Source organism: Gymnogyps californianus, chromosome 2, assembly GCF_018139145.2.
Source record: "Gymnogyps californianus isolate 813 chromosome 2, ASM1813914v2, whole genome shotgun sequence".
In the NCBI taxonomy this organism is placed as follows: Eukaryota; Metazoa; Chordata; class Aves; order Accipitriformes; family Cathartidae; genus Gymnogyps; species Gymnogyps californianus.
This window is the reverse complement of record NC_059472.1, coordinates 105,288,831-105,314,741: the sequence shown is the minus strand read 5'-3', so window position 1 is coordinate 105,314,741 and position 25,911 is coordinate 105,288,831. Positions and strand designations below refer to the sequence as shown.

General features: G+C 39.5%; 1 protein-coding gene across 5 annotated transcripts in view; it reads right to left on the bottom strand.

The window, feature by feature from the left end:
• Positions 1–915: 915 nt before the first annotated feature.
• Positions 916–25,911, bottom strand: part of TNS3 (tensin 3) — a 237,686-nt gene continuing 212,690 nt past the window's right edge. For all 5 annotated transcript variants that reach the window (XM_050892614.1, XM_050892617.1, XM_050892615.1 and 2 more), the window contains 11 exons: positions 24,379–24,550; positions 21,363–22,006; positions 20,652–20,738; positions 17,902–18,033; positions 15,412–15,507; positions 12,852–12,929; positions 11,072–11,149; positions 6,361–6,529; positions 5,279–5,347; positions 5,118–5,144; positions 916–4,125 (listed from right to left, as the gene is read on the bottom strand). In XM_050892614.1, coding sequence (XP_050748571.1) covers positions 3,981–4,125; positions 5,118–5,144; positions 5,279–5,347; positions 6,361–6,529; positions 11,072–11,149; positions 12,852–12,929; positions 15,412–15,507; positions 17,902–18,033; positions 20,652–20,738; positions 21,363–22,006; positions 24,379–24,550 — 1,697 coding nt within the window. In that variant the 3' untranslated portion in view covers positions 916–3,980. The remainder of the gene's footprint in view (positions 4,126–5,117; positions 5,145–5,278; positions 5,348–6,360; positions 6,530–11,071; positions 11,150–12,851; positions 12,930–15,411; positions 15,508–17,901; positions 18,034–20,651; positions 20,739–21,362; positions 22,007–24,378; positions 24,551–25,911) is intronic.

The window sequence follows — 25,911 nt, the reverse complement described above, 5'->3', positions numbered from 1 at the left end:
GAGTTCAAGAACAAGAGTTTAACAGGAGATTGGACTCTGACACAGAAGATCCATTTTACTGTTGCATCCTTGTCATCTGTTCCACATTATAATTCATTCCGACAAAAGATGAATACTTTTCATGAATAACTCTGTTGCATGTTATGCCCATGCATAAACCTCACGATGGCCTGTAGTGATGAATGACAGTCAAGCACACTGAATGAAAAATCCCTGCCAGCCTATGCCTCACAGAAAAGGCATCAGCATGACATACCAGAGTTTATCAGTCTCAGAAATAATCCTGATAAAGCATGTATATAACTCAGCCTTCAATGTGTGGCTGACGCACAGATTTTGTACTCAGAGAGCTATTTCAGCTAGGGGTTAGATTTCTCACCCCCCTCATGCTCCTCTGGAAGTTTTTGCAATGTAGTCACTGTGGAGGCACAGTTAAATGGGTACAGACATCTCAGAAGGTGACATCATATATTCTTCCTTCTTACACTGAAATATGCAATGCAGGCAAAAGGCACTTTTATACCATTATAACCACAAATGAACTAGGAAAATCATATGCTTTAACTAGACTTGAACCACTAAAACAGACTCATGTGAAGTCAAGTCCTTGAAAGAAATCTTTAAGAAACAAAACTAAACCCGTTTCAGCACGCAACCTATACTTCACCAAGAAGGTTTTAGTCATTAGCCGGTTTTGAATGCCAGAAGGTAATTTTCTTTCAGAACAGACTGCCCTGTGACATTGTGTTATGAAATTTCACATTCATAATTTTATTATAATCTGAATAGAGGTGATATCTGAAGAGCAGAGAAAATGACTATACAAAGAATTTATAGAACATTCATTTACATACTGGAGACCTTTTGATGTTTCTTTACAGTTTCAAGAAAAAGGCAAAAATTTTCACTAGTAGGTAAATCCAAGAAGGAAACATTAAATTTTTAATGATACTGTTGGATACAGGGAAACCATTTAATTAAAAACATGGCTTTTAGCATTTTTGTAGTTTAACACTGTATGATTATAGTAGTACATTTACTAAGCAGGTTAATAGGAGTCTGGCTAAATACATGTGTCAACTTGCTGCCATTAGTTATGAAACTGCATATACACATCTACCAAAAACCTTGAAAGAAAGTGCTGTATTAACTATTTAGTCTTGTATTTGCCATGAACATAAGTTTCGTGAATATCTTTCTACATACACTACACAACGGTACATACTGAACTATTTTGCTTTGTGCATTTTTTAATTCATTAAAAAGCAAAAGCATGTGGCAATATACCATCCAAAGGAATGCATAATAGAAAACCTCCCTTAGAAACAGGGCAACTTCTTTTTTCCCACTTACCAAGTAGAGCTAACTCCCAGGAAACACCACCAGGAGTGTCAGCGTTCAATTCCTTATGCTCTTGAATTCAGCAGGCCTTGAGAAAGCACAAGGAATATAAAATAAGGCCCTGAATGGAAATAATAATACATGGGAAAAAAAAAGACACTTTATTTTCAGCCCAAAGGCTAACACTTGGTGTCTAACAAGACACAGTAAAATTTAAGCATCATCTACAGAAGTAAAAAAATATAGTAAAAAATTCCTCCTCATTTTAATGCTTACAACATATCAGATTTAACTCTAATCGAGACTTAAATCTAACTGAAATGTCAGCTGAAGAAATTCACTGGGCTCCAACTGGCTGAGTAGATTAGGCAACTGGGTTCTTGGTGCATCAAAAGGATATTAAAAGGAAACTTGTCCTCACATGTTTCAAAAGGAACAAAGCTCCTAAGAACTGCATTCTTTTTTGGATGGTATATAAACACCGTTTAAGTAGTATACCTCTGTGTCAAAAGAACAGAATTATTTGGTACAAATCAGAGGCACTTGCCTTTGTTGCTTCAACGGTAGCTACTACGCTTTGGATTGCTTCACCCTTCTACACTCAATCCAATGCCCACTGCTACTAATACACCACTTCCTGGTCCAAATACATTAAAATTCAAATCTTTCTTCTCTCTCCCTCTCTTCCCCACCCCCTTCCTTTTAAAAGGTATAAAGTTATTTATACAAAATTCATAGTTACACAAATAATTTGGTAACACTTGGACTATGGTCACTGAATAAGGTATCCATGGTCCTAATACTTTAGGAAATAGAAGAGAGCTGTTAATAAAAAACAGATCATAATTTATACAGGACAAACGTAGTTCAAATTGGTGGAACCTTCTTACCATATAGCCCAACCAGAGTCTCCCATTCCATTTAACCATTATTTAGTAAGAGTGGATAGAAGGATTAAATCCTCCAAGTGGGTACAGTTACTAGTTAATCCAGTGCCTCATGCATCGGCATACCAAATTCAGCATCAAATTTTATCGCTCAGGTTATTAATTTAATGTTGACAGCCACACATCAAAGAAATACAGGCAATGAAACTTTTCAGTACCGTCACACTGAAGCTGCTTTATTACCATCAGTTCTGATATGGGGGTCTAGTACTGCTCTTTTTGGAGTGAATGGGAATTACACAGTAGACCTAAGCGGCTTACTCTCCTCGTGAAGGTTTCCACTGTAACCTACTGTATCAATTTTCTGTAAAGCTAACGAGCACTTTGTTATGCATTTACAATACCGATGTGTTTAGAAAGATACAGAGATATGTACAAGTGTGATGGTTGTAGAAATGATGACATAAATGCTCTCAAGAAATGGGACACAAAATAAGTTCTATTCCCTTTTGGATTTCCTGAATCAAGGAATTATTAAAAAAACATTATAAATCAAAAAATAGTTCCTACAGATAAAAAAAAGCCAAAAAATCCTCAAAACTCCAATAAAAAGGGGACCAAAAGAATCCACAAATACAATTACGTATTAGGTAGGGGAACAAATGTTACTGCCAAAACAGTATTGCAGAGACAGGAAATGGGAAGTATCTTGTCACTGTAAGACAAAAGTCAAAATAGGAGACTCCATCGTCTATAGCAAGGCACAGGCTATACACACTTTTACTTATGCAAAATAGCGCTGAAGAGGCAAAGCTCAACAATGGGCTAGTTTAAGAATATCCGTATGACATAGCAAGATCTGAGATCTACTATAAATAATCTGGCACAGGTAAAAATACATAAATTATAAAATTTTCTTCTTTGCTTTTCCCTCATTTTTGTCCTGTAATTATTAAAATACAGAATCTTCCCTGCTTAGTTCTCTGTATAAAAAAAAATACAAAAAAACCCAATTACAGAATAGATTTCCACGCAACCTCTTTTTTTTTTGTTCTGCCACCTCTCCCCTATTTAAAATTTTTCAAACTAAAACAGCCCAGCATTCTTAGCACTAAATACAGAGCAATCTCCCTGAATATTCCACATTGCCGCTCCTTTCTTATCAGAAATCAACTTGCACAAACCTTCTCTTCACATACATCTTCCCCTTTCTCCATTCAGTTCCCATCACCGATCACATAAAGATGATGGGAAGAGCAAATAGTCTTCCTCAGACCATCATTCTCTTAAGAGCATGTTTGCAAGGCCTATAGCTACCATTGATGCAACTACGGCAAGTGTCTTTGTGGGGGTTATACAAAACATTTTCTGCACAAAAAAGTAGCACAGCCTAGTGAGTATTTCTGCTCCAATAAATGATGAGAAACAGCAGGTGAAAATGTATTAGAAACCCTTCAGGAGAAAAGTTTTTCATTTATGCTTCATTCAGGTATGGGCTACATGGGTTTGGGTGGCACCCAGCTTCTTTTTTGTCCTTTGATATAAAAAAAAAGAAATAATGCTTTGTTAAGTCAGAGGCATCTTCAAAGAAAAGGCTGAACTCTTGCAAACACAATGCAGACAGACCATCCTCTGCCTTCCTTCTTGGGAATGGCAAGGTTCAGACATTACTGCTGAATAGGCTTTCTCCCTCTCACAGTGCTTTCCTTCAGTGAAGACAGTGAAGAGCTCTGAGTCAAGGATGGAAAGACATCAGATCTTCTTCTGGGATCCGATCATGACCTTTGATACAAAGTTCACAATGGCGCTAGCAGGTTGCTCTGGATCGTGCTCTGCAAATAGGTGACATACATTGTCTGTGGCACTGCCTTGCTTCCTGGCAACGAACCCAAATACTCTGCAAGGGCAACAATCACAGTGTATCAGAGAACAGACAGACAGGCTCGTTTGATGAAGCAAGAAAGATGCTGCAGAAACCAAAAGCACAAATCAGACTTCACCTGTTCTGATGGACAAAGTCCCATGTGAGTGCTCAACACAGTGGTCCAGATGTACCAGCCAACTCAGGAGCTCCCGAGTGGCTCAGGATGGCCAGAATCAGGGAAGGAGACTGTCCCCTTCCTTCTACTCTGTCTATATTGCATCCTGTACTGTTTGCTGTCAGAGACATGCTGCTGACCCTGGGGATGTATTTAATCTGATTCAATACTGCTGTTCTCTTACCTGCCTTGGGGGTGTGTGGTGTGGTGTGTCAGGAATTGCCTAAAGAGAGGTTCTGAGGGCCACATATCTCAGTGGACAGGGTACTGGAAATAGGACTTAAGCCATCTGTTTCTGTTCCTTTCCAGAAAACAGTGCCTGAGCTCTCTCTGTTTAGGTTTTTTCTTTTGGTAAAAGGGGAACAACAATGTTTCTCTTCAACAGAAAACACTTTGCAATCCACTGGTAATTATATATTTATGCCACACACTAGTATTACTAGGAGTGTTTTCATCTATGTGCCTTGTGTGGGATTTTTTTTTTTTTAAAGCTATCAGTCTGAGTGAGACAAGTAAGCTTGTGTTAGTGTTGCTGGACAAGTAGAACACAAAACCAAGTAGCAAGTGGCTCTGTTTTCATTTCTGAAACTTTAGTCAACCTGCAACCTAAATAAAGAACGCTAGCTCTGGTTCCAGACATCTACTATCACATAATTAGGCCCTGACTTGCAGAGGTGCAGATGAAGTAACTGAAGTCTAATTACAGTGGGCACAGAGACTTTTGTCTCTGAACAGCTGCTTTCCCTTCTACATCTCTGACAAAGATAATTTAGAACACTAAGAAACTGATCACTGCAATGATATTCCTAAAGCATTCAGTTAAAAGAGGCTCCAACAGGTGTCCACTTACTTTGCAGAAAGGCCATCTTTCATCCATCTTGTTGTCCATTAAGAAAGCAGTTAAAAAAAAAAAAAAAAGGAATGGAGAAATAAAAATGAAACCTATGTTAGGGTTTTTTTGTAGATCAACAATACAAACAACATATTAGAAATACTGCTTGTCCTCCTTACTTTCTGTCCTGTGGATCCAAAGCACAGAAAATAACAGTGTTGACCGGATAATGTCGCCGAAAAAAGAGTCTGGATAGGAAGAAATAAAACAAGTTTTAGGAATAGTTAAGATGCTTAAAATTTTAAACAACAAACAGATCTGAAAAATAAATTATATTTAATCTCAATTTAATAATGATGATATATTCTTTTTGCTATCTTTGAGTGACTTTGAAAGCCACCTGAACTGCTCCAACCAAATAAATCCATATTTAGAATAGTAACGTCAAGTTTTTGAACCAAAAGAAAACTGACCCTCAAGCTACGAAAAAGAACCAGAAGTATGAAATGTATTTTTTTCTAAAAACTGGCCATTCAGATGCTATGTCAGTGGGAAATGCAGCTTCTTGGAACTTGTGAATAATTTGATTATATTAAGTTTCGAAATATAAGCACTCCTAGGCATTATAATTTAAGGTTTTGTCCTTGATCTGCTATAAGTGCTTGCAGATCCCATGGAATTAATAAGTCTGGCACTTTTTTTTTTTTTTTTAAACCCTATAATGAATCCTGTTGTCCCTCCTTTGTTATTGTCAGTTTTCAAATCTAAAGACTTTGTGGTAGCCTTAATAGCATGCAGTACAAAGTAAATATAAATTAACTTTTTATCATAGTATTTTACAGGCTATCCAAAGCACTATTTCAAATACTGGAGATACACAGTGTCTGCTTAGGCCAACTCTGTTCAGTGGTACTGGTGAAAGATACCACAAAGATAAATTATTTCACGGAATAGGTTGAGTATCAAATGCTGGCAAAGCCATTACTTTCCCTTTTTATAAGAAATAACAACAATTAAAAAAATGCCATGGCAAAGTGACCTTCCAGAGGTAAAAGCTGCCATGTGGAAGTAATGTCCATAGCTTAAAACATTAATTCTCCAGTACTGCAGACAGCTGACACTGTCACCATCATTCTTTAGACAATCCTATTATCCTCTGAGACAGAGACTCCAGAACATAACTAGGAAAATCAAATCAACAGCAGCCAACACTTGTTGGGGACAAGGCCGGATATTCTCTTTCCAAACCTGTTTTGCTTACTTTCTTTGATTATCTGTCAATGTGATTCCCTGTGCAGACACCTTGAAATGGACAACCGTTGAGATGGGAGAAGGATCTTGCATCAGCGTCAGGCTCAAGGCCTTCTGTACTGCCTGGTAGCCCGTGAGGGACTCCATCTCCACTGAATTCAGGTACCAAACGTTACACGCTGTAATGAAAGAGGGGAAAGACTTTTGAGAGGTCATGACTGAACAGCAAATAAATGGGTATCTTCTGAACAAAACCAAACAAAATGTAAATTTTCCACCTTTGTAAAGCAAACAGGTAAGACTAGCAGCAAACTATCAAACCTTCTACATGTGCCTCACCTTGTCCTACTGTTGCTTCATATTTAAGACTAATTTTGGAGGTCACAGGCCTTTTGCTGTCCCTTTGTTTTTAATACCTTTATATTTAAGCCAATGACTGTATTTATCTATTACCCACAGATCCTGAAATTTAAACAAATACAAGACAGCAGCAGAGAGAGAGGCCGCTCATAAGTACTACTACAGCAAAGGCATTCCTGAGGGGAAAGAATGGGGATATTTTGCTTTTAAATTCAATTACAGCAGCCTATAAGAAAATACACATTTTTGCAGCATCCGTTCACACATTTTACACTTTCAAATGGTATTTAAATTATATTCAAAGGAGACCATTCACTTGTTTGGCAAGACAAAAACGTTTTCACCCCATAAAGAACTGAGGGTTGCTGCAAAGTTCACTTCTCATTAATTCCATAGTGTTTTGTATGTTTAGCAATGTTAGGGCAAATGAAACAACTTCCACATTGACAAAAATTACTGACATGTATTTTTAGGTCTATTCTTCATCTCAGCATGCACTTATTTTTAAAAGCCCTATTCCTCTCCTAGAGGTATCAGTAACTTCTGAAGTATCTCTATAAAATAGAAGCTCATTGGTTTCTAAGGCTACCGAACAGTTAATTTTTTTACCTGGTCTCATATCAAATCTGCAGCAAGCACTAGGAAAAGAAGTACTAATGCTATATAGCATTATATAGTAGTACTATAGCACTGTATAATACTACATAGCACTACATGGTAACAGTGCCATATAACATTATACAGTAGTAATTATTATTATTATATAGTATTAATAGAATTATTCAAATGCTTAAATACTTTGGAACTGTGGTATAAAGTCAAATTTACAAGCAGATTAAGAACATTTTTGAAACTGAAAAGCCCTCTTAGTCTTATTCTACAGCACAAGCAAGAATGATTAAACACATCCGTAGCTAAACACTGGTACCAAGAGACTTTGTGTTTTGGTAAAAACATTTGTGTAGGTATCCAGGACAGAATTTACAACTCTGGCAGCTGACACATGCCAATTACCATGCTAATATTTCATCTGTTTAGCAGTTTAGCTTCGCTTGCCAACCTTACTATGAAAGCAGAGATTAAATTAAACCTAACAGCTTCTCTTTTCATATGGCTATTCTGTAATCTGGCTAAAGCTTTCTCCTGTGACTATCTACACAAAATACACAGCTAGACTTTGGCACTTTGAAAACAACCAAACAATCATACAGTCAAAGACTGCATAAGCGTAAGTTTGATTCCAGCATGATGATCAGCCCAATAACTCCAAGCTCTGGAGTCTGTCAGTGAAAGAAGGGATCCAGAAATTTGATTTATTTGATTTGTAAGTGTAAAAATTCCCAAACGTATTTGCGCATTGGTATGATAGTAATTGATTCAAACAAAGGTTATTGAAACTATACAATTCATGCAGAGAGGGATTTAAGACAATGAATGGCAAGTTCAATGAGGCCTTCCTCACTGAACAGCTTTCTGTCATGTCTATCCAAAATTGTAAATAACATTCCAAACCATAAGCTCTCCTCTTCTCACATCATTACTGCGTACAGATCTAAAGCTCTTCATTATCCTGTGAGCCTTTCCCATCACAGGAAGCTTGCCTTGTTTCACAGTCACACTCGTCACCACTTCTGAGACCCAGGTGAAGGGTTTCCCTTCCTCTTCCGCCACACATTGCATTGGTGTCAACAGACTGTGTTCAGGTTTTGTTTCCAAATGAAATAGCCAAGCATTTTGTCTAGATTGCCCTCAATGTGATAGTTCCAAAGCAGTCACCAAATACAGTAGATTCCTTTACTTCTGTAGCACAAAAAATAATAAATGGAACCTTTTTCAAAAGTGTTGGAAAATGCAAAAATGTCAGCTTAAAAAGATTACAGGAAAGGAAAGGTAATGAGAAAGGCTAAAAGATTTCTCATTTAAGAACATCATGCATGGTCTGATGGGGTATCGAGTAACAGCAATCCCACAGAAACCATACGCAAGGCTAGAACAAAAGGAAGACATCTGTGTCTTTTGTGCAATGCAGCTGCCCTGCAATGTTGCTGCTCTCGTCTTCCACAGGTGGCATTTTGTAGTCATGTCCGTGCTACCACCAACAGCTGTACAATGCAGCCATTTCGAGCAACCTCTGCTGCTTTTAGACTGGGAATGTGCTTTGTTCAGAATGCTTAGTCCCTTGACTGTATTAGTGGAAACAGAGATGAAGAACTGGGATTTATTTGGGGCAGAATATTTTGCTGCCAAACAGGAAGGCTAATAAAGCAAGGTCTGTTCTAGGGAAAAGCCACTTATCTGTATAGTTTCTAGTCTTCAATTGTCACTCTCTAGGAAGCAAAGGATTTCTGCTTCTGCATTTACATAATGACTGGAAATGCTCATTAGGTTTTTCAGACAGCTATAAGAAACGATCACTCTAGGAAAACACGTCTTCATTGTTTTGCTTGTGGAGTGGGAGAAGGGTGGGGTAAAGTAGGGCAGGGAAAACGTGTATATGCTTTGACTAAACTGCAGGTGCTCACACAAGCTCAGATAGTCGGAAAAGAAACAATTTACATGTTTTGGGTCTGCACTTCAGTGTTGAACTCTACAACTTGAATGTCTCTATGACTGGAGAGGGACCTCTGAAACACGGAAAATCAGTGGGAAATGATGTATCAAGGCAAAAAAAGCCTCTGAGAATCTCTCCTAGCTAACTTATCTATTCAGGTTCCAAACCCTTGTTTAAAAACAAAAACAGCAACAACAAAACAGGGAAAGAACAAATGTACTAAGTTCCTCAAATGATCCATGATGTGACAGCCCCCATAAGGAGTTATCTGACTACTGCCCCAACTGAAGTAGGAATTCTTTTTCTTTGAAAAGCATTGCCTGAGCAAGCAGAAATCCACATTTCTCAAAAGACAACACATGCCTCTTTTGCTGGGTTTTCAAGAGGGAAAATTCTACAAAAATTCATTCTCCTTGGTTTTTTCCCTGTTGGCCACAACAAACACCACCAGCACTGGCAGACGGAAAGGCCAACACGTGCTCACTCCTAGCACAGCCTCGCAAAGGTTTGCCATTGCCTCAGCCATACATTCCTGCTTGATTACAGCACTTGAAGTGGTACTTCAAATTTTTAAGTCAAAGCAGATCGCTGCACAAGCAAGGAGCAACTCTCTCCCTCTCCAGAGCTGCTCAGCTTGGCAACTGCCGCCTTCAGAAGTGCCCTAAAATGGGTGAGGGCAATGAGGCAGCATTCTTATAAAGGCATGCTTGGCCACAACACTTTTGCCTGGGGCTCCAGTGGTAGGCTAAACTCGAAGGAGAGTGGCAAATGTAGTGTATTCTCCTGCTCTAAGAGGACTAATCAGGTGGACAGATAGATCCTGGCGAGAATTCATAGCAGCCTGAAAAGCAGGGACCATGGGAGGGTGTGGACAGGATCCCCTGGGCATGCCCACCATACAGGGGAATAACACAGTGGCTGCATTTCTACTAAGGACAGCTTTAAGATTACGAAGGGGTACTCAGAGCACCACGTCCAATAATGGTGGGATAGGATGCCACCACACCTTTTCAGACAGGCTATTTCACTAGCTGTCTCTGGGTCAGCTGCACACAAACAAAGCAGATGAGAAGTAGAGCACGTCTCTACACAGCTGTTGCAAATACCTCTATTTGAGAGCGATACAGACAGTACCAATGCATAGCATCACATCATTTGGAGGTAATCTTGTCAGGGTTCTTCTGTCACATCAATAAGCTCACGGTAAGACAACTTAACTTTCCAGAATAGGTGCTGCAGTATGCATGAGAATCCATAAAACAGCATCCAATGGAAAAGACACTGGACATTTCCTAACAACATGCAGCATCAAGTGAAGCACAGGGAAATGTTTTTTAATTGTTTTTTCAGATTGATGGGACAGTAAGCATTTTCCAGTGGTACTACTGACCCCTATGCTGAGAATTTAACCCTACTGAACACTTTCCTTAGTTGCCTTTTGCAGACCTCAGACATAGTTCATGAACCTCTGCAACCACAGGTTGAAAATATCTTCTCTAAGTTCATCAGTTATGAAAGCCGTATCACCACTTCAAAATTGCTGTGCTTGAACCAACCTATGTGTACCTCATATTCTCATGGGAGACACAACTGGAAAGCAAACACAGGGTTGTACAACTTAGGAGCTGGTTGCAGAAAACAGAAAGAACTTGGTACATATCCTCATAGTGCCCTTTACACTTCTACACAGCACTCTAAATTTAACTCCTCCCTTTAAACATCCTTCAGTCCAGTCTAAGCTTCAGCTTCTCGCAGCCTGTAAGATACAAAATTTGTTGACAGTCAAATGCAAGGAAAAAGTTTAACAGACCTGCACCCTGTTTGAGAAGCTCCGCTGCTGAGTTTGCAGCAGTTTGTGGAGAAGTTTCTGCTATCTCCTCCAAGGGATCTGCAAACAGAAAACACTGTCTGTGTCTTGCTTGGACTTGAATTGACAAATCAATGCACATGGTCAAGTATGAGTTTAGCTTTTGTAATTGTGATCTCATCTACTGGACAACTCTTGGCCAGAAACATGAAACAATCTTGTATCTGCAACTATAATCATTCACATGGTTTTGGGGCTGTATCAGTTTTTTTGCCTCTAGCACTGCAGGAGGGATGCTCAGTCTTTATTTCCTGACAGTAAAAGACGTAACTACATAGCATATGCTGCAGGGACACACATGATGTCACGTTAAAACAACACTAATAGCTATATTCCCTCATTACAACCTTGAAATTTTTTAATTATCTCATTTAATTTCTATAACTTCCACTAATTTAGGCACAAAGATTTTGTGTTTCTATGATGAAATCAATTAATTGCATTTTGATTCAGAAGACAACAACATAATCCTTCTTTCTTCATACTTATGTAGAAAACAAACATCTGAACTATTAAGATGGCAGTGGAATGTTTGCCTCCCAATCTTCTGTTAAAATTAGTGAGAAAACTGTCCATCCGTATGTTATTTCAGTTATATAAATGCATGTCAAAAGATCTCACTGCTGTATTTAACATGATGCATGCTGTATTTCAATACATTCAAATGAGGAAGAGAGCACTAATATGGTGTGTGACACTATTCATATGTTCACAGTTATCCACATGCTTTAAATACTCCACGCACTGTGTCCAGAATCATTAACCACAGAAGACCATCTTAAAATGCATGATCATATCAAATTCAAAAATAAATCCAAAATAAAATTTCACTGTGGTATCTTTATTCAGGACAAGGCAAATGGTTCAGTCCTGCACCTCTGCCAGAACAGAAGGAGCTTTCCATTTTAGGTGAGGAGGATAAGGAGAACAAGCCCACCTACCACACTGGTTTGCCATATAAAGAGATCTCTGGTCACATCTACCGTAGCATGTTTTTGTGCTAAAATGGTTTCGTCAATGTATTTGCATAATTCAAATGCTATGTTTGAATACTGACATATGGCCTTTAAGAAAGGTTGAAAGAGTTCAGTAGAAAACCACAAGAATGTTTAACATTTCAACGATACATCTGGTGTTAACTTTATGTGGGAGAGTAACAGACAACTGAATTATGGTGCAAGCATAGCTACATTCTGCTGTTGTCTTAGAGTGGTTTATGAAATCACCATAACCAAAATTAGAATTACAGTCCCATGATGCAACACAGCGTTTTGATCATTTACTTAAACAATATTTGGACCTGTGTAAGTTGCTACTTCCTTCCTGCCAGTGTCACACTCAGGGCACCTTCTGTTCTTTACCTACTTGCCTTCCCTAAAGCCCTTTTGCCACCCAGACCTGAATGAGTGGTTACATCTAAATGCACATGGGCATAATTTCCTGTCTGAGAAGTACATTTGTCTTCCTACATGCTAGATTACTGTGCAGATTTCCATGATGCATGTATGTTTATGACTGGAATATCACAGTACTAGTCTGCTCACAACTACAGCTTGGATAAGAGCCGTCAGCAGTACTGAAGAACCACTTTTAACACACAGCTTCCTTCCCTGTGCATTCTTGCTTAGATCTTGACTTGTGACATCTTCACCTGCCTTCAGACACTGGCACTTTGAAGCAGAGCTTGGCTGGGTATCTCTCTTCTGTACTTTAACAAGCATACCTCTGTCTGGGATGAGGAGCTTGCAGGGCAATGCCAGTGGAGTGATGGAATGCTGATACACCAGAGCTGTCAAACTTCCTGTGGTCAGAAGAATAACACGACATGCACAGTTAACTTAGTGGGCAACAAGAATGCTTAACAGTTATGTTGGCTCTCAAGTATTTTTATAGACCAAGGAGCCTCCCCACCCTGCCCTTTAAAAAAAATTCTCTTGGCACCTAAGCCAAGACCTTCTTCGGTGAACTTTAGTGTATTCATGTTTCCCAGCACTGTCCCAGTTGGATGTACTTGAACTCATTTATCACAATCATACACCCTCTTTCCCTGCTTAAACACACTGCTTAAATCCTAACCTAAATGGCTTTGCTTCAAATGGAGAAAGCACAAAAACGACAAAAACATATGGAAGTCAGTAAATTCCTTTCAATGCTCTTAACTTCTGCTACATTAAATGTAATAAAATCTTATGAAGATGGTAAAAGCACAAGGGGTCAATGCTATGTGATGAGGCAGAGAAAGAACGAGGAGTTCTGCCTCTTAGCCAGCTAGTCTCCACTGTCTAGTGTTTTGTCTATGCACACCTCTATTTTGTGCTTCTAAAAGTATGAAAGATGGTCTAGATAAAGCCTCCTCCATTCAATGCAGCAGTGATGTACGTAGCATTCTCTATTAAAGTATTCTTCTTTTCTATTCAAAGTCACTTTTGTCATTTGGACTTGGCTTAACTAAAATAATTAAACATTAGTCATCCTTGACATTAGCAAGTGAGACTATACTCCAGGGAGTGAGAGGAAGGCATAGTATTCATCAGTCTGTACCAAAAGCCATCCTTCGATCCCATTTACTAACAAACATTGAACATTATAATCATGCACTTGAGAAAAATCACAGTTCAACCAAAAACAACCTCATTTTTACAGCCCATCAAAAACTTCTTTGAAATGGAAAGATGACCCAATTCTGCAAGGGTCTTACAGAAATGCAAAGATCAATTGATACTATTATTCTTTCATTGTCTTATCCATACAAATGTGTGATAGTGCCTGGCCACCTACTTTGTGAAGCAGTTTTGAGGCCGTATACATTGAAAGATTAGGAGATGCTCAAACTAAATGATTAGTAGGGCTACATATGTGCCATAAACACGTACTTCACGATCAAGGTAGGACTGGGCTAAAAATTCTTATCTGAAATAAGTCTCATGCCAAACACTGACAAAATTCAATCCACCTTTACTTCAAATATGATTTGTCATTTTATACTTGTTCATTTTATGGTAGATGACCCTTTCACGGGTGTATTGGGTATATGTGACATGGCTGGTAGCAGGGGGTAGGAGGGCTGCAGGGTGACCTCTGTAGGAAGAGGCCAGGGGCTGCCCCATGCCGGACACAGCCAGCTCCAGCAAAACCACTGCAGGGTACCACTGAGCCATGGGTGGGATGCCTCTGGGAAAGCGTATCTAAGAAAGGGCAGAAAAGGTCACCCAGAGACAAGAAGGGAACAAACAGGCTGAGACACAGCAGAGGGAACACCATGGTCAGAGGAGGAGAAGGAGGTGCTCCAGGCACCCAAGCTGACATCCCCCACCCTGCAGCCTGTGAAGGACCTCACGCTGGAGCAGATGGACATTTCCTGAAGGAACTGTGGCCCACAGAGATCGCATGCTGGAGCAGATTTTTTTTGTGAAGGATGGCAACCCATGGGGAAAGCCCACACCTCAGCGGGGAAAGCCCACACCTCAGCATGGAAAAAGTGGGAGAGGGATGGAACAGCAAAGAGGAACTGTTCTGTAATGACCATATGCCCCCCACCCCCTCCTGCGCTGCCTGCACTTCTCCCCAGGAGTCTGGGGGAAAGCAGTGAAGTTGAGCTTGGGAAAAGGGGAAGGAAAGGTGTTATTTTAATGTTTGTCTTTGTTTCTCACTACCTGAGTATCGATTTTAATTGGCAAAAAGTTAAATTAATTTTCCCCAAGTTGAGTCTCTTTTGCCCATGGTAATAACTGGTTAGCAACCTCCCTGTCTTTATCTTGACCCATGAGCTTTCTCATCCTATTTTCCCCTCCTGCCCCACTGAGGAGAGCAAATGAGTGAGCAGCTAGGTAGATGTTTGGCTGTTTGCCACAACAGGTAATGTGCTTTCATCATATTACATTAGGTAGGCTGACACAGGATAATGTACTTTGTGACTGTCTCACTCTGGTGTCATTTTAGCCAGCTAGTATACAGTATAAATAGAGCACAGGACAAAATAAGGCAAAGGTCCTGAATCAATACGGCCTGTAACAGTCATCTAGCTCAGCTGTTTGCAGCGGCATTAGTAGTGGTAGACAAGCTTGACCGCTTGAAGCTTGGTCATGTGCATCTGTGCTAGAGTGCCCTGCACATATACTTAAGGTAAATATGTACAAGGTTCCTATATAGGATGGTTTCCTACAGAAATCATCAGGACTTGAGCAAAGTCTTCTCTCATTTGCACTCCATCCAAGTCTATAAAACAGCTCTGGCAAATGCAAACTGTTTCCATTTTCTGTGTTCCTGTGATGCACAGTACTTACCAAAATATGGTTCATTTGGGCATCCTTTCAAGCGCACCCCCTTGTGAGTGCATTCAATCAGAAAATGCCTTACAAGTTCATTTGACAAATCTCCAACTGTGTTGAAAAAGAAAAAGAAAGCTCATGAAGAGAAGCAATGAACAGACAACAGTCTCACAAATTAGCAGGTCTTTATGAAGCAGTTTTCCACATTACCACCAAATGTTTTATATACAGCATGCAAAGAATACATTAGACCTGCCCTGCTGCAAGGTTACAAGCTGTAGTAAAAAGACCATTTTGCAAAAAACAAACAAGCAAATAGCTCACTTCAGACAACCAGAGGAAAAGGTTTTATAATCATAAGTGACTGACATCCAAATATACACTGGTGTCCAAAATGTCCAAGCATGGTCCCAACTACAGACAGGAACAGAAATTTGGAAAATGAATGGTTAGAAATTCTGCTGCACTTGCCCATTAGAAGAATTTGTATCCAATGTGACAAAGGAGGAAAAGTATGATAAAATACTCAGATTTCTAGTGACAGTTCTGCTCGCAGAACTTTTCCAGATTAAAACAATAGAAGATTTAGCTACACAAAGGTAATGATGCCAAGCCTCTCAGTGAATTTTTAAGTTTTAAAATGTTTGCAGTTTTACGCTAAGTCTTTGCTCCTGAAAAGAAACAATTACATGAAACACTCAGGTTTCACTAGTTTTTTAAAGACAGTTTTCATCTCTCAGGAATCTAGAACAAATTGAAATTGTTAAGTTGGATGTAATGAGGAGATTCAAAGTCCAAGAGGCATATAAAAACTCTCTTGAGATTTAGCATTCTTTTAAACATATACATACATATGCACACGTATAATTGAGACAACTTCATTATTTCTTGAAAGACTGGTTGACAGTATTTCACACCTGACTACAAACTGAATCTCTCTCCATGTAATTAAAGGGTTATTCATAGCAACGGGACAAAGCTACCCAACCACTCAAACCTTAACAAAAGAGCCACAAACACAAATGCTCCCTTTGACTCTTATCAGCCACAGTCCATGAAACACATGACATCAAGGGTTGACTTTCAGGCTAATACAGATGAACGCATTAATCTGGACAGCAGAAACTTCTATGCAAGCAAATATTGCAAAGATCACCTTTTCAAACAGCTTACTGTTTGCTGTTATGCTCTCACAATATTAAAAATAAATGACTACAAGTGGGAAGCGGAAGCCTGGAACAAGAAACCCTGTAGGAGACTGAACAAATTTGTGCCTTCTGGGATGAAACAGTGGGAACCAAAAAAGCTAAATATCACAGAGTGAGAAGTGGAAGAATGCTACAGTCTCAACTAAAATTTTCTCTTACTACTACTTGCTTGTGGTACAACTAACATAAACTGGCTCTTAAAGGCTAGTATAGTTTGAACTTTCATGTCTTCCTGGACTTCACTGGTCTGACAATGAAAAAAGATTACTAAAAACACCTACAGCCACTCTCCATTTGCCTCCTTGTTGTTGCTATCACCACCCCAGTGCACCTCTGTTGGCTTAATTAAATAAGACATTGCAGTGGTTCTGCTGATGTTTCTTGGCATAAAAAAAAAGGATTACACGGCAAATTTTTATTAGAAATTGTCTCAAGATACTAGATAAAGCATACAGAATTCGAAAGTGTTATTGTAATAGAGGTGGACTGCTAACCTTGCCCCAGAGTAAGCATGAAATCTTAAAAAAACCAAAACACAACAGCCAACCAACCAACCAAAACCACACTTCCATAACCATGACACTAAGAACCACTGCTTTCCTGTGATCTCAGTTGCTTACCTCACCAGGCAGCATGTACTAATGAAACATAATAAGCTTTATAAAAGGAAAACAGCAGCAATGAAAACCACCCCACTACCCTTGCAGTAGCACAAATGGAGCCAAGAACACTACAGACACTGGCTGCTGAGTTTCCGTACATTGATTAATGCCTTCTCTATGTTCTTCTCATTTTACCTTTCACAACTATCAGGCAACATGGAGGCACTGGAGCTGGGAGAGTAGGTGTATTTCATCACCTCTTTTAAACAACTATCATCTTTCCTTAGGGAACCTCCTCAGATTTATATCTAATGTAGAACTGTCTCAAAACAAAACCTTGGGGTCAAAAATACTCAACCTTCCAGCCAAGTGAAAGCTTTACATGGTGGCACGTGGATCAAATGCAGACTTCTGATTGCTAGGGAGGACCCATTACTGAGATGGCACTGGTTTTCTATTAGGCCAATAAGGTACAATACATGCACAGCCACAATGAATATGTATTTACAAGCCATCGTGAAACTGTAAAGTACAACAGACATCTTATCCACTCTCATTTAACAAGGTACCAAATGGAGCCTGTAATTCAAGTTGCACTTACCAGAAGAGGGGAGATTCCTCCAGATTATTAGCCAGTAATAAGGACCTCCTACTATGTATGACTTGTTAAATAATAGATAGAAGGCATACAGTACCTTTCTTGTTTAACTGCAGCACAGAAGGAGGTGGTGTAGCAACTTTCATTGCTAGCCCATAGGCTCCCCGGAAAGAATGACTGTCTCGAACAATGAATGACCCAGGTTCCTTGTCCTTGAGAACAGCAATGGCTGCAAGGGATTCAGGAAAAGAGAGAGAAAAACAGTTCCAGAACAATGCACACACTCAAAAAGTACAGAAGTACAAATCTATAATTAATAGGAGACTAAAGGAAACAAGATCCTTTTCTCTGTCTCCATTGCTGTAGAACAGAATACAGTGAAGCATATTTGCGGATCTGAGTGGAAACATCTTGTGCAAATCTCACAGATACTTAGTTCAAGAGAAGCCTGAAGTACAGATCCCTACTGATTTTTAAACTGAGAAGGACATGCGGTCCCACCAGGATTCCTACAACCAGTGCAAGAGCAAGTTGATTCCTGCTTACATTTTGTCAGCTTGTTAGAAGCATGACAGAGAGCACAGCTCACTCTAATTCCCAGGCTGACTAGACAGCACTGTTTTTCTTTTTCTATGCAGCTTCAACAGGCGGAGCAGATCCGTTTTCATCCACCACCAAGTTTCTGTCCCTGCAAAGCAGTCTCGCTCCCTTACTAGTTTTAAAGCAAGGGAAGGGATGTAAGTGAATATTTGCTCTTTGACTGTCCAAGCATTGAAATATTTTATATCTATATTCTGTGATCTCTGCTGGAAGTGTGATATGAAGTCCTCCCCAGAAGGAACCATTTGCAGTGAAACTGCTCTTGCTTTGCACGAGTCTGCTGCAGACTTTGAAATCTAGTAGCCCAAAATCTTAAAATCACTTTGAAAAAAGACAAAAGGTTCATCTAATGATTGATCTTAATTTGATCTTAATAAAACCTTAGTACTCTACTTTTTTTTTTTCCTTAAACTTTTTGGAAATACTTGTGGTTGTTTCCAGAATTTCTAATGACCAGCAAGCGTTCAAAGAAAGCCTGGAAAAAGCCCAAATTTGACCCTGGAGTCCTTAACTGTCTGTATACACAGAACATGGAAATTATGCATATGGGGCATGAAGCCATATTTTGCAAGGCCTGAGCAATGATGACATCATAAACACACACACACTTTTTTTTTTTCCATGAAAAAAAGAGTAGTAACAGAAAATCGGGAAAATGCAGACATAATCGTCTCTCCTGTTTAAGTGAGTAAACCAAATACGTATCTATTCTGTTCTATTCATCTGTCAGATGGTGAAGAAAACAACTATTTTCACAATAACCTGTCATGTGTTGAGAGGAGGAGGAGGATGAATATATAAAACACTGCATTCACTCACATAACGCTTCTAAATTCTCAGGGGGACAGTAATCATTTGTCACAGGAGCAGTCCACTAAGCACAGGAAAAAAGAACAAGTGCTCCCCCTGCTCAGCAACAGTATCTTAAAACACTTTTTAAAAGGAATTTTACTTGATAGGGTGAAAAGAGGCACACTAAAAGGTTGGGAAGATTTTCTTTTCATTTGTTCAAGCAGCTAGGTTTAAACTTCCTTTATGATCTACTCCCCTCTCTGGACTGGCATCAAGTCAGGAAATTTTTTTTGCACATTTAAAGACTCAGTTCTCATTATGGGTGGGGAACAGACAAGGGGAAGGGGACTGGAGTAGAAGGACCAGCAAAACATCATCCAAAGATGAATTAATTATCTGTTTTCTATGATCTTTATTCCCCTGGGCTCATATTTACCACTATAATATATGAGTCATCCTCGTCATTTGAGAAACTATGAACTAGACAGACATAGCAATTCATTGTTTGCCAATAGCTGAAGGCTATTTTGGTTTAGTGTGAACTTCCTTCCCAATGCACAACTAATCCGTCATTTTTCCTTTTTGACAACCACATTTTAAGAACCCCAGTTTAAAATCCTGCCATAACTCATTAAATACATTTCAGTATAGCTGAATATTACAATACAGACACAAGGACCGTCAGACCAAATGCATTTGCAAAGCACCCAGCATGCTTTATTTAAGCATTGTTGCAGGGACAAGGTGTAAGTTCGTATGTATACATTTTCACATACCTAATAAAAGCTTTCTTCATCTCATTCAATAATACACCTACATATAGATGTACTATATCTGTATTGTACATCATAAAGCTGTTGTCCCATGGGAGTGTTATTGTGTGACCTTTGAGAAATAATGTATGTCACTGAGAGCTGACAATGAAATTCAGGCTACAGAATGACTGGTAGATGAGGATGCTTTTATGATGACTTGTAGCTAATGAATTATTCTCTGATATTTAGCATCTCTCAACCTATTATCTGTGCAGGGAAACACACATGGCTGATATCACGCCAGAGCAGCACGCTTGTACTCAAAAGATTTGCGAGAGCAGACTGTTGTTTGGTGTTGCATCACACGTATCTGTCATTCCAAAACCTGGAGCTTTTCAGTAAAGTATATTTACAGCAGCTACCACAGGCAGATTTAAATTACTTTATATTTAGTTCAGTTAGGCTAATAATTTGTCTGATTAACTGAATATTTTTTAAGGACTACCTGACTGCCTTCCACACTCAAATTCAGCCTTTGGACAAAAGAAATTAAGTGAGGTTGTCTGTGGCCCTCCTAGGTTTTGTATTTATTCTTGTATTTCTTTCAGACATCAGGTATGCATCAAAAAAATTTAAGGAGAATTCACCAACTAGCCTTTCTGTGAATGGATATGCCAGAAATATGTATCAGTTGATATACCTTGTTCTCTTGAAATATCTGGCTTATACCAGAACTTGGATGTGTCCTGGACAAATTTTACAGTCACATGTTTATCACTTGTGTTTTCTGTGAAATAAAAGGGAAAAAAAGGTCAAGAAATTTTTTAAATACAATTCCAACTTCCAATCACCTTGATTATTCAAAAAACTCATGATTAGAAGGACAACTTAGAGAAACTCTGAGCTGTTTTACAACCAGCAAATATAATACCGTACACTAAGATGCCGAAAGCATTCTTGAAGTTTCATTTTGCAAAATCCATAAAATATGAAAAACTCTTACATTTATAAAGCTGTATTAAATACAAAGCTTCTCAATGCGGTCCAGTGAATACACATCTACATTTTTAACTATTCTTGACACAAGTCTAGAAAGGTGCAGAGAGAAGCCAGCCCTTATTAAAAGAAGTTGGACTCCACACCGCTCACTTGTGATTTGGCAGTTCAAAACGTAGGCTGCCCTTGGCTGACATTTAGGGAAGCGCAGAAAGAATTCTGCAGCCTTGTTCTCTGAATACTACATCCAAAGCCAGTGAACTGCTGCCACTTACTGCAAACATTCACGTCCTCTGTGCATTTTCATTCCATTGCTTTTTTTTTTTCCCCTCCCCACTTTTAAAATCCCCTAAATGCTTTTTATAAACTCATATAAAATGTAATGTATTTTGCATTTCTCTGATGCAGAACCTACCTGGCACTGGGGAAGTGCTTAACATTTTTGAGAAATCTGGGAGGACATTTGGGAAGGGGATGCTGATTGTGCTTCCACTGTGGGGACTAGAGAAGCCACTTGAAGAAGGTGACACGGAGGCAAAGGAACGGTCTCCTTCAGAGGACCTCTTTTTCTCTGGAAGAGGCGGTTGAGCATGTAGGTTCCCTCCATGGTGCTGCTGAACCGCACTGTTCTGGCTATTGTGTCCAGAGGCCACCGTAAGAAAGTTCTGTGTCAAAAAGCCATTGTCCTCGGCACTTGCTACTGATGAGCTCATGGTTTTAGGAGAGATGCTAGTATTGGCTATGAAAGTAGCTTGTTTCTCCTCTCGGGGGGGGTTACTGCCCCTGTTGCCCCCACTGTAGCTCAGGCAGGCCCGCGCACTGCTGCTGACAGCAGGTTCTTGCTGTGGCTCTGCTGGTGAACTCTCCAGGCTGCTCAGGGTGATGACTTGCAGTCCTGGAGTTTGGAAATGAGACAAGAGAGAGACATCTTGCACGGCGTTTGAAAATTCAGAGGGCACAAGGTAACCTCCTGGTGGCCTGCTGTTTCCCATTGAAAGCTGGAGCGATGGGGAAGCTTTAGGGCTGCTTTCAAGCCAAGGACGTTCTGTTGCAGAAGAGCTGTCAAAAAAAGCCAAAAATTGAACACAACAATGAAACAACAGCCAAATCATTCCCTTAAAACATCACTGTACAATCCATACTGCAGCGATCATTAAAGCAATGAATCACCTCACCCAGGACAATACCTGAGGGTGCTCTTTGACAACACGCTGGACCTGGTGATGCAGCTGGATCAAGGGATTCCAGCCCCACCCTGATCACTCATTTCTTCAGTGTAGGTCATTACTTTCTGCCTCATCTCACCCTCCACCTAGCCATGCTGATGGGACAGTTTCTGAGTTTGCACTGTAAACCAGGCCATCAAATTAATCACGGTTAAAAATACTCCTCTTTCTCCCTGTTTGAGAGGGTTACTTCTAATATGAATCAATTCAGTGAGGCTGTTCACAGCATTGCTTCACACACAGTGGTCCTGGAGATCTCTACATGGTGAGCAGAAGTGCTACCTGGAAAAGAGCAGTAGGAGGCAAGAATTTCTTAAGCCAAGGCTGCCATCAAAGGCAGAGGTTTATGGAAGAAAACTGACACTGCCACAGCAGTTCTTACATGCAGAGTCTCCTATGTTCCTTTAAAAAAAAAAAAAGAAAAAAGAAAAAAGAAATGGTCTAAGGAGGTAGTTGTGCACCATCACACAATAAATGAATAACTATGATAAGAACACAGTTCACAAGACCCAACTCTTCGACTAGGTCCCTTTTAATACCATTTATATGAAAAAAGGGAGGCAGGTCCAGTGGTTAATTTATTTGATGATGGAATCATTTTGATTGATAGAATTAAATATTTCAACAGTAAACATTACATTTTTCTACTGGGTAGCAATTCCACCTGCTCAAGTGAAGAATAATAAATATCCTTCTAAACAAGACAAACTAAGCTTCTGATGAAACCATGTGATAAAAGTTTAAATTGTCTCCTTGTTTCTAAAAGTGGAATGCCCTTAGACTGTAGCTGGAAAACATTACCAGCAACAGCAAATGTAGAGAGAACAAACTCATTGTGAGATGCAAAGGGAAAAGAGCTGACATAAGATATATAAAAAAAGAAAGGATTTTTAATTAAAAGGGAACTGTGGAAATGGACACTAGTAGATTTGAACAGATCAAAGTAGAAGGGCCAAAAAGAAATGGAAGGGAAGCAAATGGAAGAAGACATCATTCAAAGAAAAAAAAAAAAAACAACTCACAGCTGTAGCTATCTGCTAGATGAAATGAAAAATGACAGAAAAAATATTTAGAAAGAAGGGAACAGAATTTTCTAGATAAAGTTTGAAGTAGGAATGTAAACTTGATAATGACTACATTGCCTGATAAGCTTTTAATTCATATCCACTTCTAATGAAATGTTACATTGCCTCCTCCTCAGAAAATACTAACATACTTTGTTCAGTCTTATGATTCACATTCATAATCACAAAACAAAAACATTCTTTCACAGCCAAAGTACTGACTGAAAATGAAATGGAATCAATTAGATAGGTATCAACATACTTGAAGTCCTCACTGAGAGTCTGACACACCAACCAACAGCATTCCAAATACTGACTGCGAAAAAGGAGCCAATTATCCAAGAACAAGAATAGGATAATTAGTCACAAAGGAATGTTGTTGCAGAGTGATAGAGAAGGAAACCTAATCAGCTGTAACATAACACCTCACCTATTAAGTAAATATAGGACACAACTAATGACTGACCATTCATTGCCATGGTCTTCTGAACCTTCTAACAGTAACCTGGGACTCCTTGTTTGTTTGCTATGTTTCCTGTTATTTCTCATCTTATGCTGTAAGCTCCTTGGGACAAGGACTATTTTGTAAATTTATACTATTCAAGCTCTGGTCCAGAGCCCTACATGTTTACCACAATACAAATGTGAAATCATAAAATCTCTCAGCCTGCTGAGCAGTCGAAAGGGAGTCAGCTATTCACTACCAAAAACAAATCCTCTGACATTTTACTGACTAGAAACGCATGTACTGCAGTGAAAAGAGTGCTCCCTCTCTCTCATATACAACGTATTCCAATGTGAAATTTCATTAAATGCTTTTCAGTAAAGCATTAGAGAAGCTGGTTAAGCACACAGGAAAATATGTATGAGCTTGTGCTAGCACATAATAAAGTAACTGAGCTATAAATTCCTATTTATTTTTGTATTCCTATTTATCTTCAAAGCTAATTGTGTCCCTGACGTATAAATAACATCTGTGTATGTGGTAAATTCCAGCTGGTGGACATCATCATGATTAAATGTCACAACCAAACTTGAAGTTCTTGGGTAAATGCTCTGCAATGAAGATGCAAGCATAACATCTTGGCTGTAAACTATAGTTATGAGAACTAAACAATAAGGTAGGAGAATCTTTTCCTACCTTTCTCCCCCTGGGATAGGACTGTTACTTGAAACAGTACACGAAGATGCAAAACAGCGCTGAAAGGAGGGATCCATCTGCATGTTGGCCCTCAGCAAAGCAGGGCTAGTGCCCGCAGTGCTGTCAGACATCACCATAGAGTGGTTAATGGCTTCTGTGCAACTTCGAGATTCTGCAGCAAAGGAAACAAAGTAAAAGGCAAGTTAAAAAACAACTCACATTTTTACGGACCTTGTACTGAAAGAAGTGTTTATAAACAATCTGTTTTTCTCTTCATAGGACTATAAAGAAGAGGTTTTATTTGTTTGAGCAGTAACATTTTATTTCACAACATTACGTTGATTGCTGAAAACATCCAACAGGACAAATGGCAGAGGGAATAAAGATTACAGAATTGCACTACTCAAACTGTTTGATCAGTTCTCCAGGGTACATTCTCTAGCCCTAAAGATGAGAACAGACCCGTCTGTTCCAAGTTGTTTTGCATTCCACAGTCCGGTGTTAATCAGATATGTCTAGTCCAGTGTCCTATGTGACTACACATCGTCAGTGTGCACTTAAACACCAAAGTGATAGAAAATTGGAGTATTAATTCAGCCCACCCATTCAGCCCACTGCTGAATGGGGCATGGGACTTGGTGGAAAATGACACGGAAAATGCTGAGGTATTCAAAACCTTCTTCACTTCAGTCTTTATCAGTAAGACAGGCCCTTGGGAATCTCAAGTCCCTGAGACCATAGGAAAAATCTGGATCAAGGAAAACTTACCCTCGGTGGAGGCGGACCAAGCAAAGGAGCACTTCAACAAACTGGGCATATGTAAGTCCACTGGGGCCTGACAGGCTGCACCCATAAGAGCTGAGGGAGCTGGCTGATACCACTGCAAGGCCACTCTTGATAATCTTTAAAAGGTCACAACAACTGGGAGAGATTCCTGAAGACTGTAAGGGAGCAAGTGTCACTCCTATCTTCAAGAAGGACATGAAGGATGATCTGGGGAACTGAAGGCTTGGCTAGCCTAACCTCAGTCTCTGGGAAGGTGATGGCGCAACTAACCCTGGAAACCATTTCCAAACACATGAAGGAAAAGAAGATGACTGAGAGTTGTCAGCATGGATTTACAAAGGGGAAATCATGCTTATCCACTCTGATCGCCTTCTTCAGTGAACTGACTAACTTAATGGCTAAGGGAAGAGCAGTGGATGTTGCTTATCCTGACTTTAATAGGACTTTTATCACGGTCTCCCATAACATCCTCATAAACAAGCAGACAAAGCATGAGTTAGGTAAGCGGACAGTGAGGTGGACTGAAAACTGGCTGAATGGCTGGGCCCGGAGGCTTGTCATCAGCTGCACCAAGTCCACTAGGACGCAAGTCACTAGCATTATATGCCAGGGGTTGATACTGGGGCCAATACTGTTCAATACCTTCATTAACAACCTGGATGATGGGATAAAGTTTCATAAGCAAGTCTGCAGACAACAGAAAACTGTAAGGAGTGATTGATAAACCAGACGGTTGTGCTGCCATTT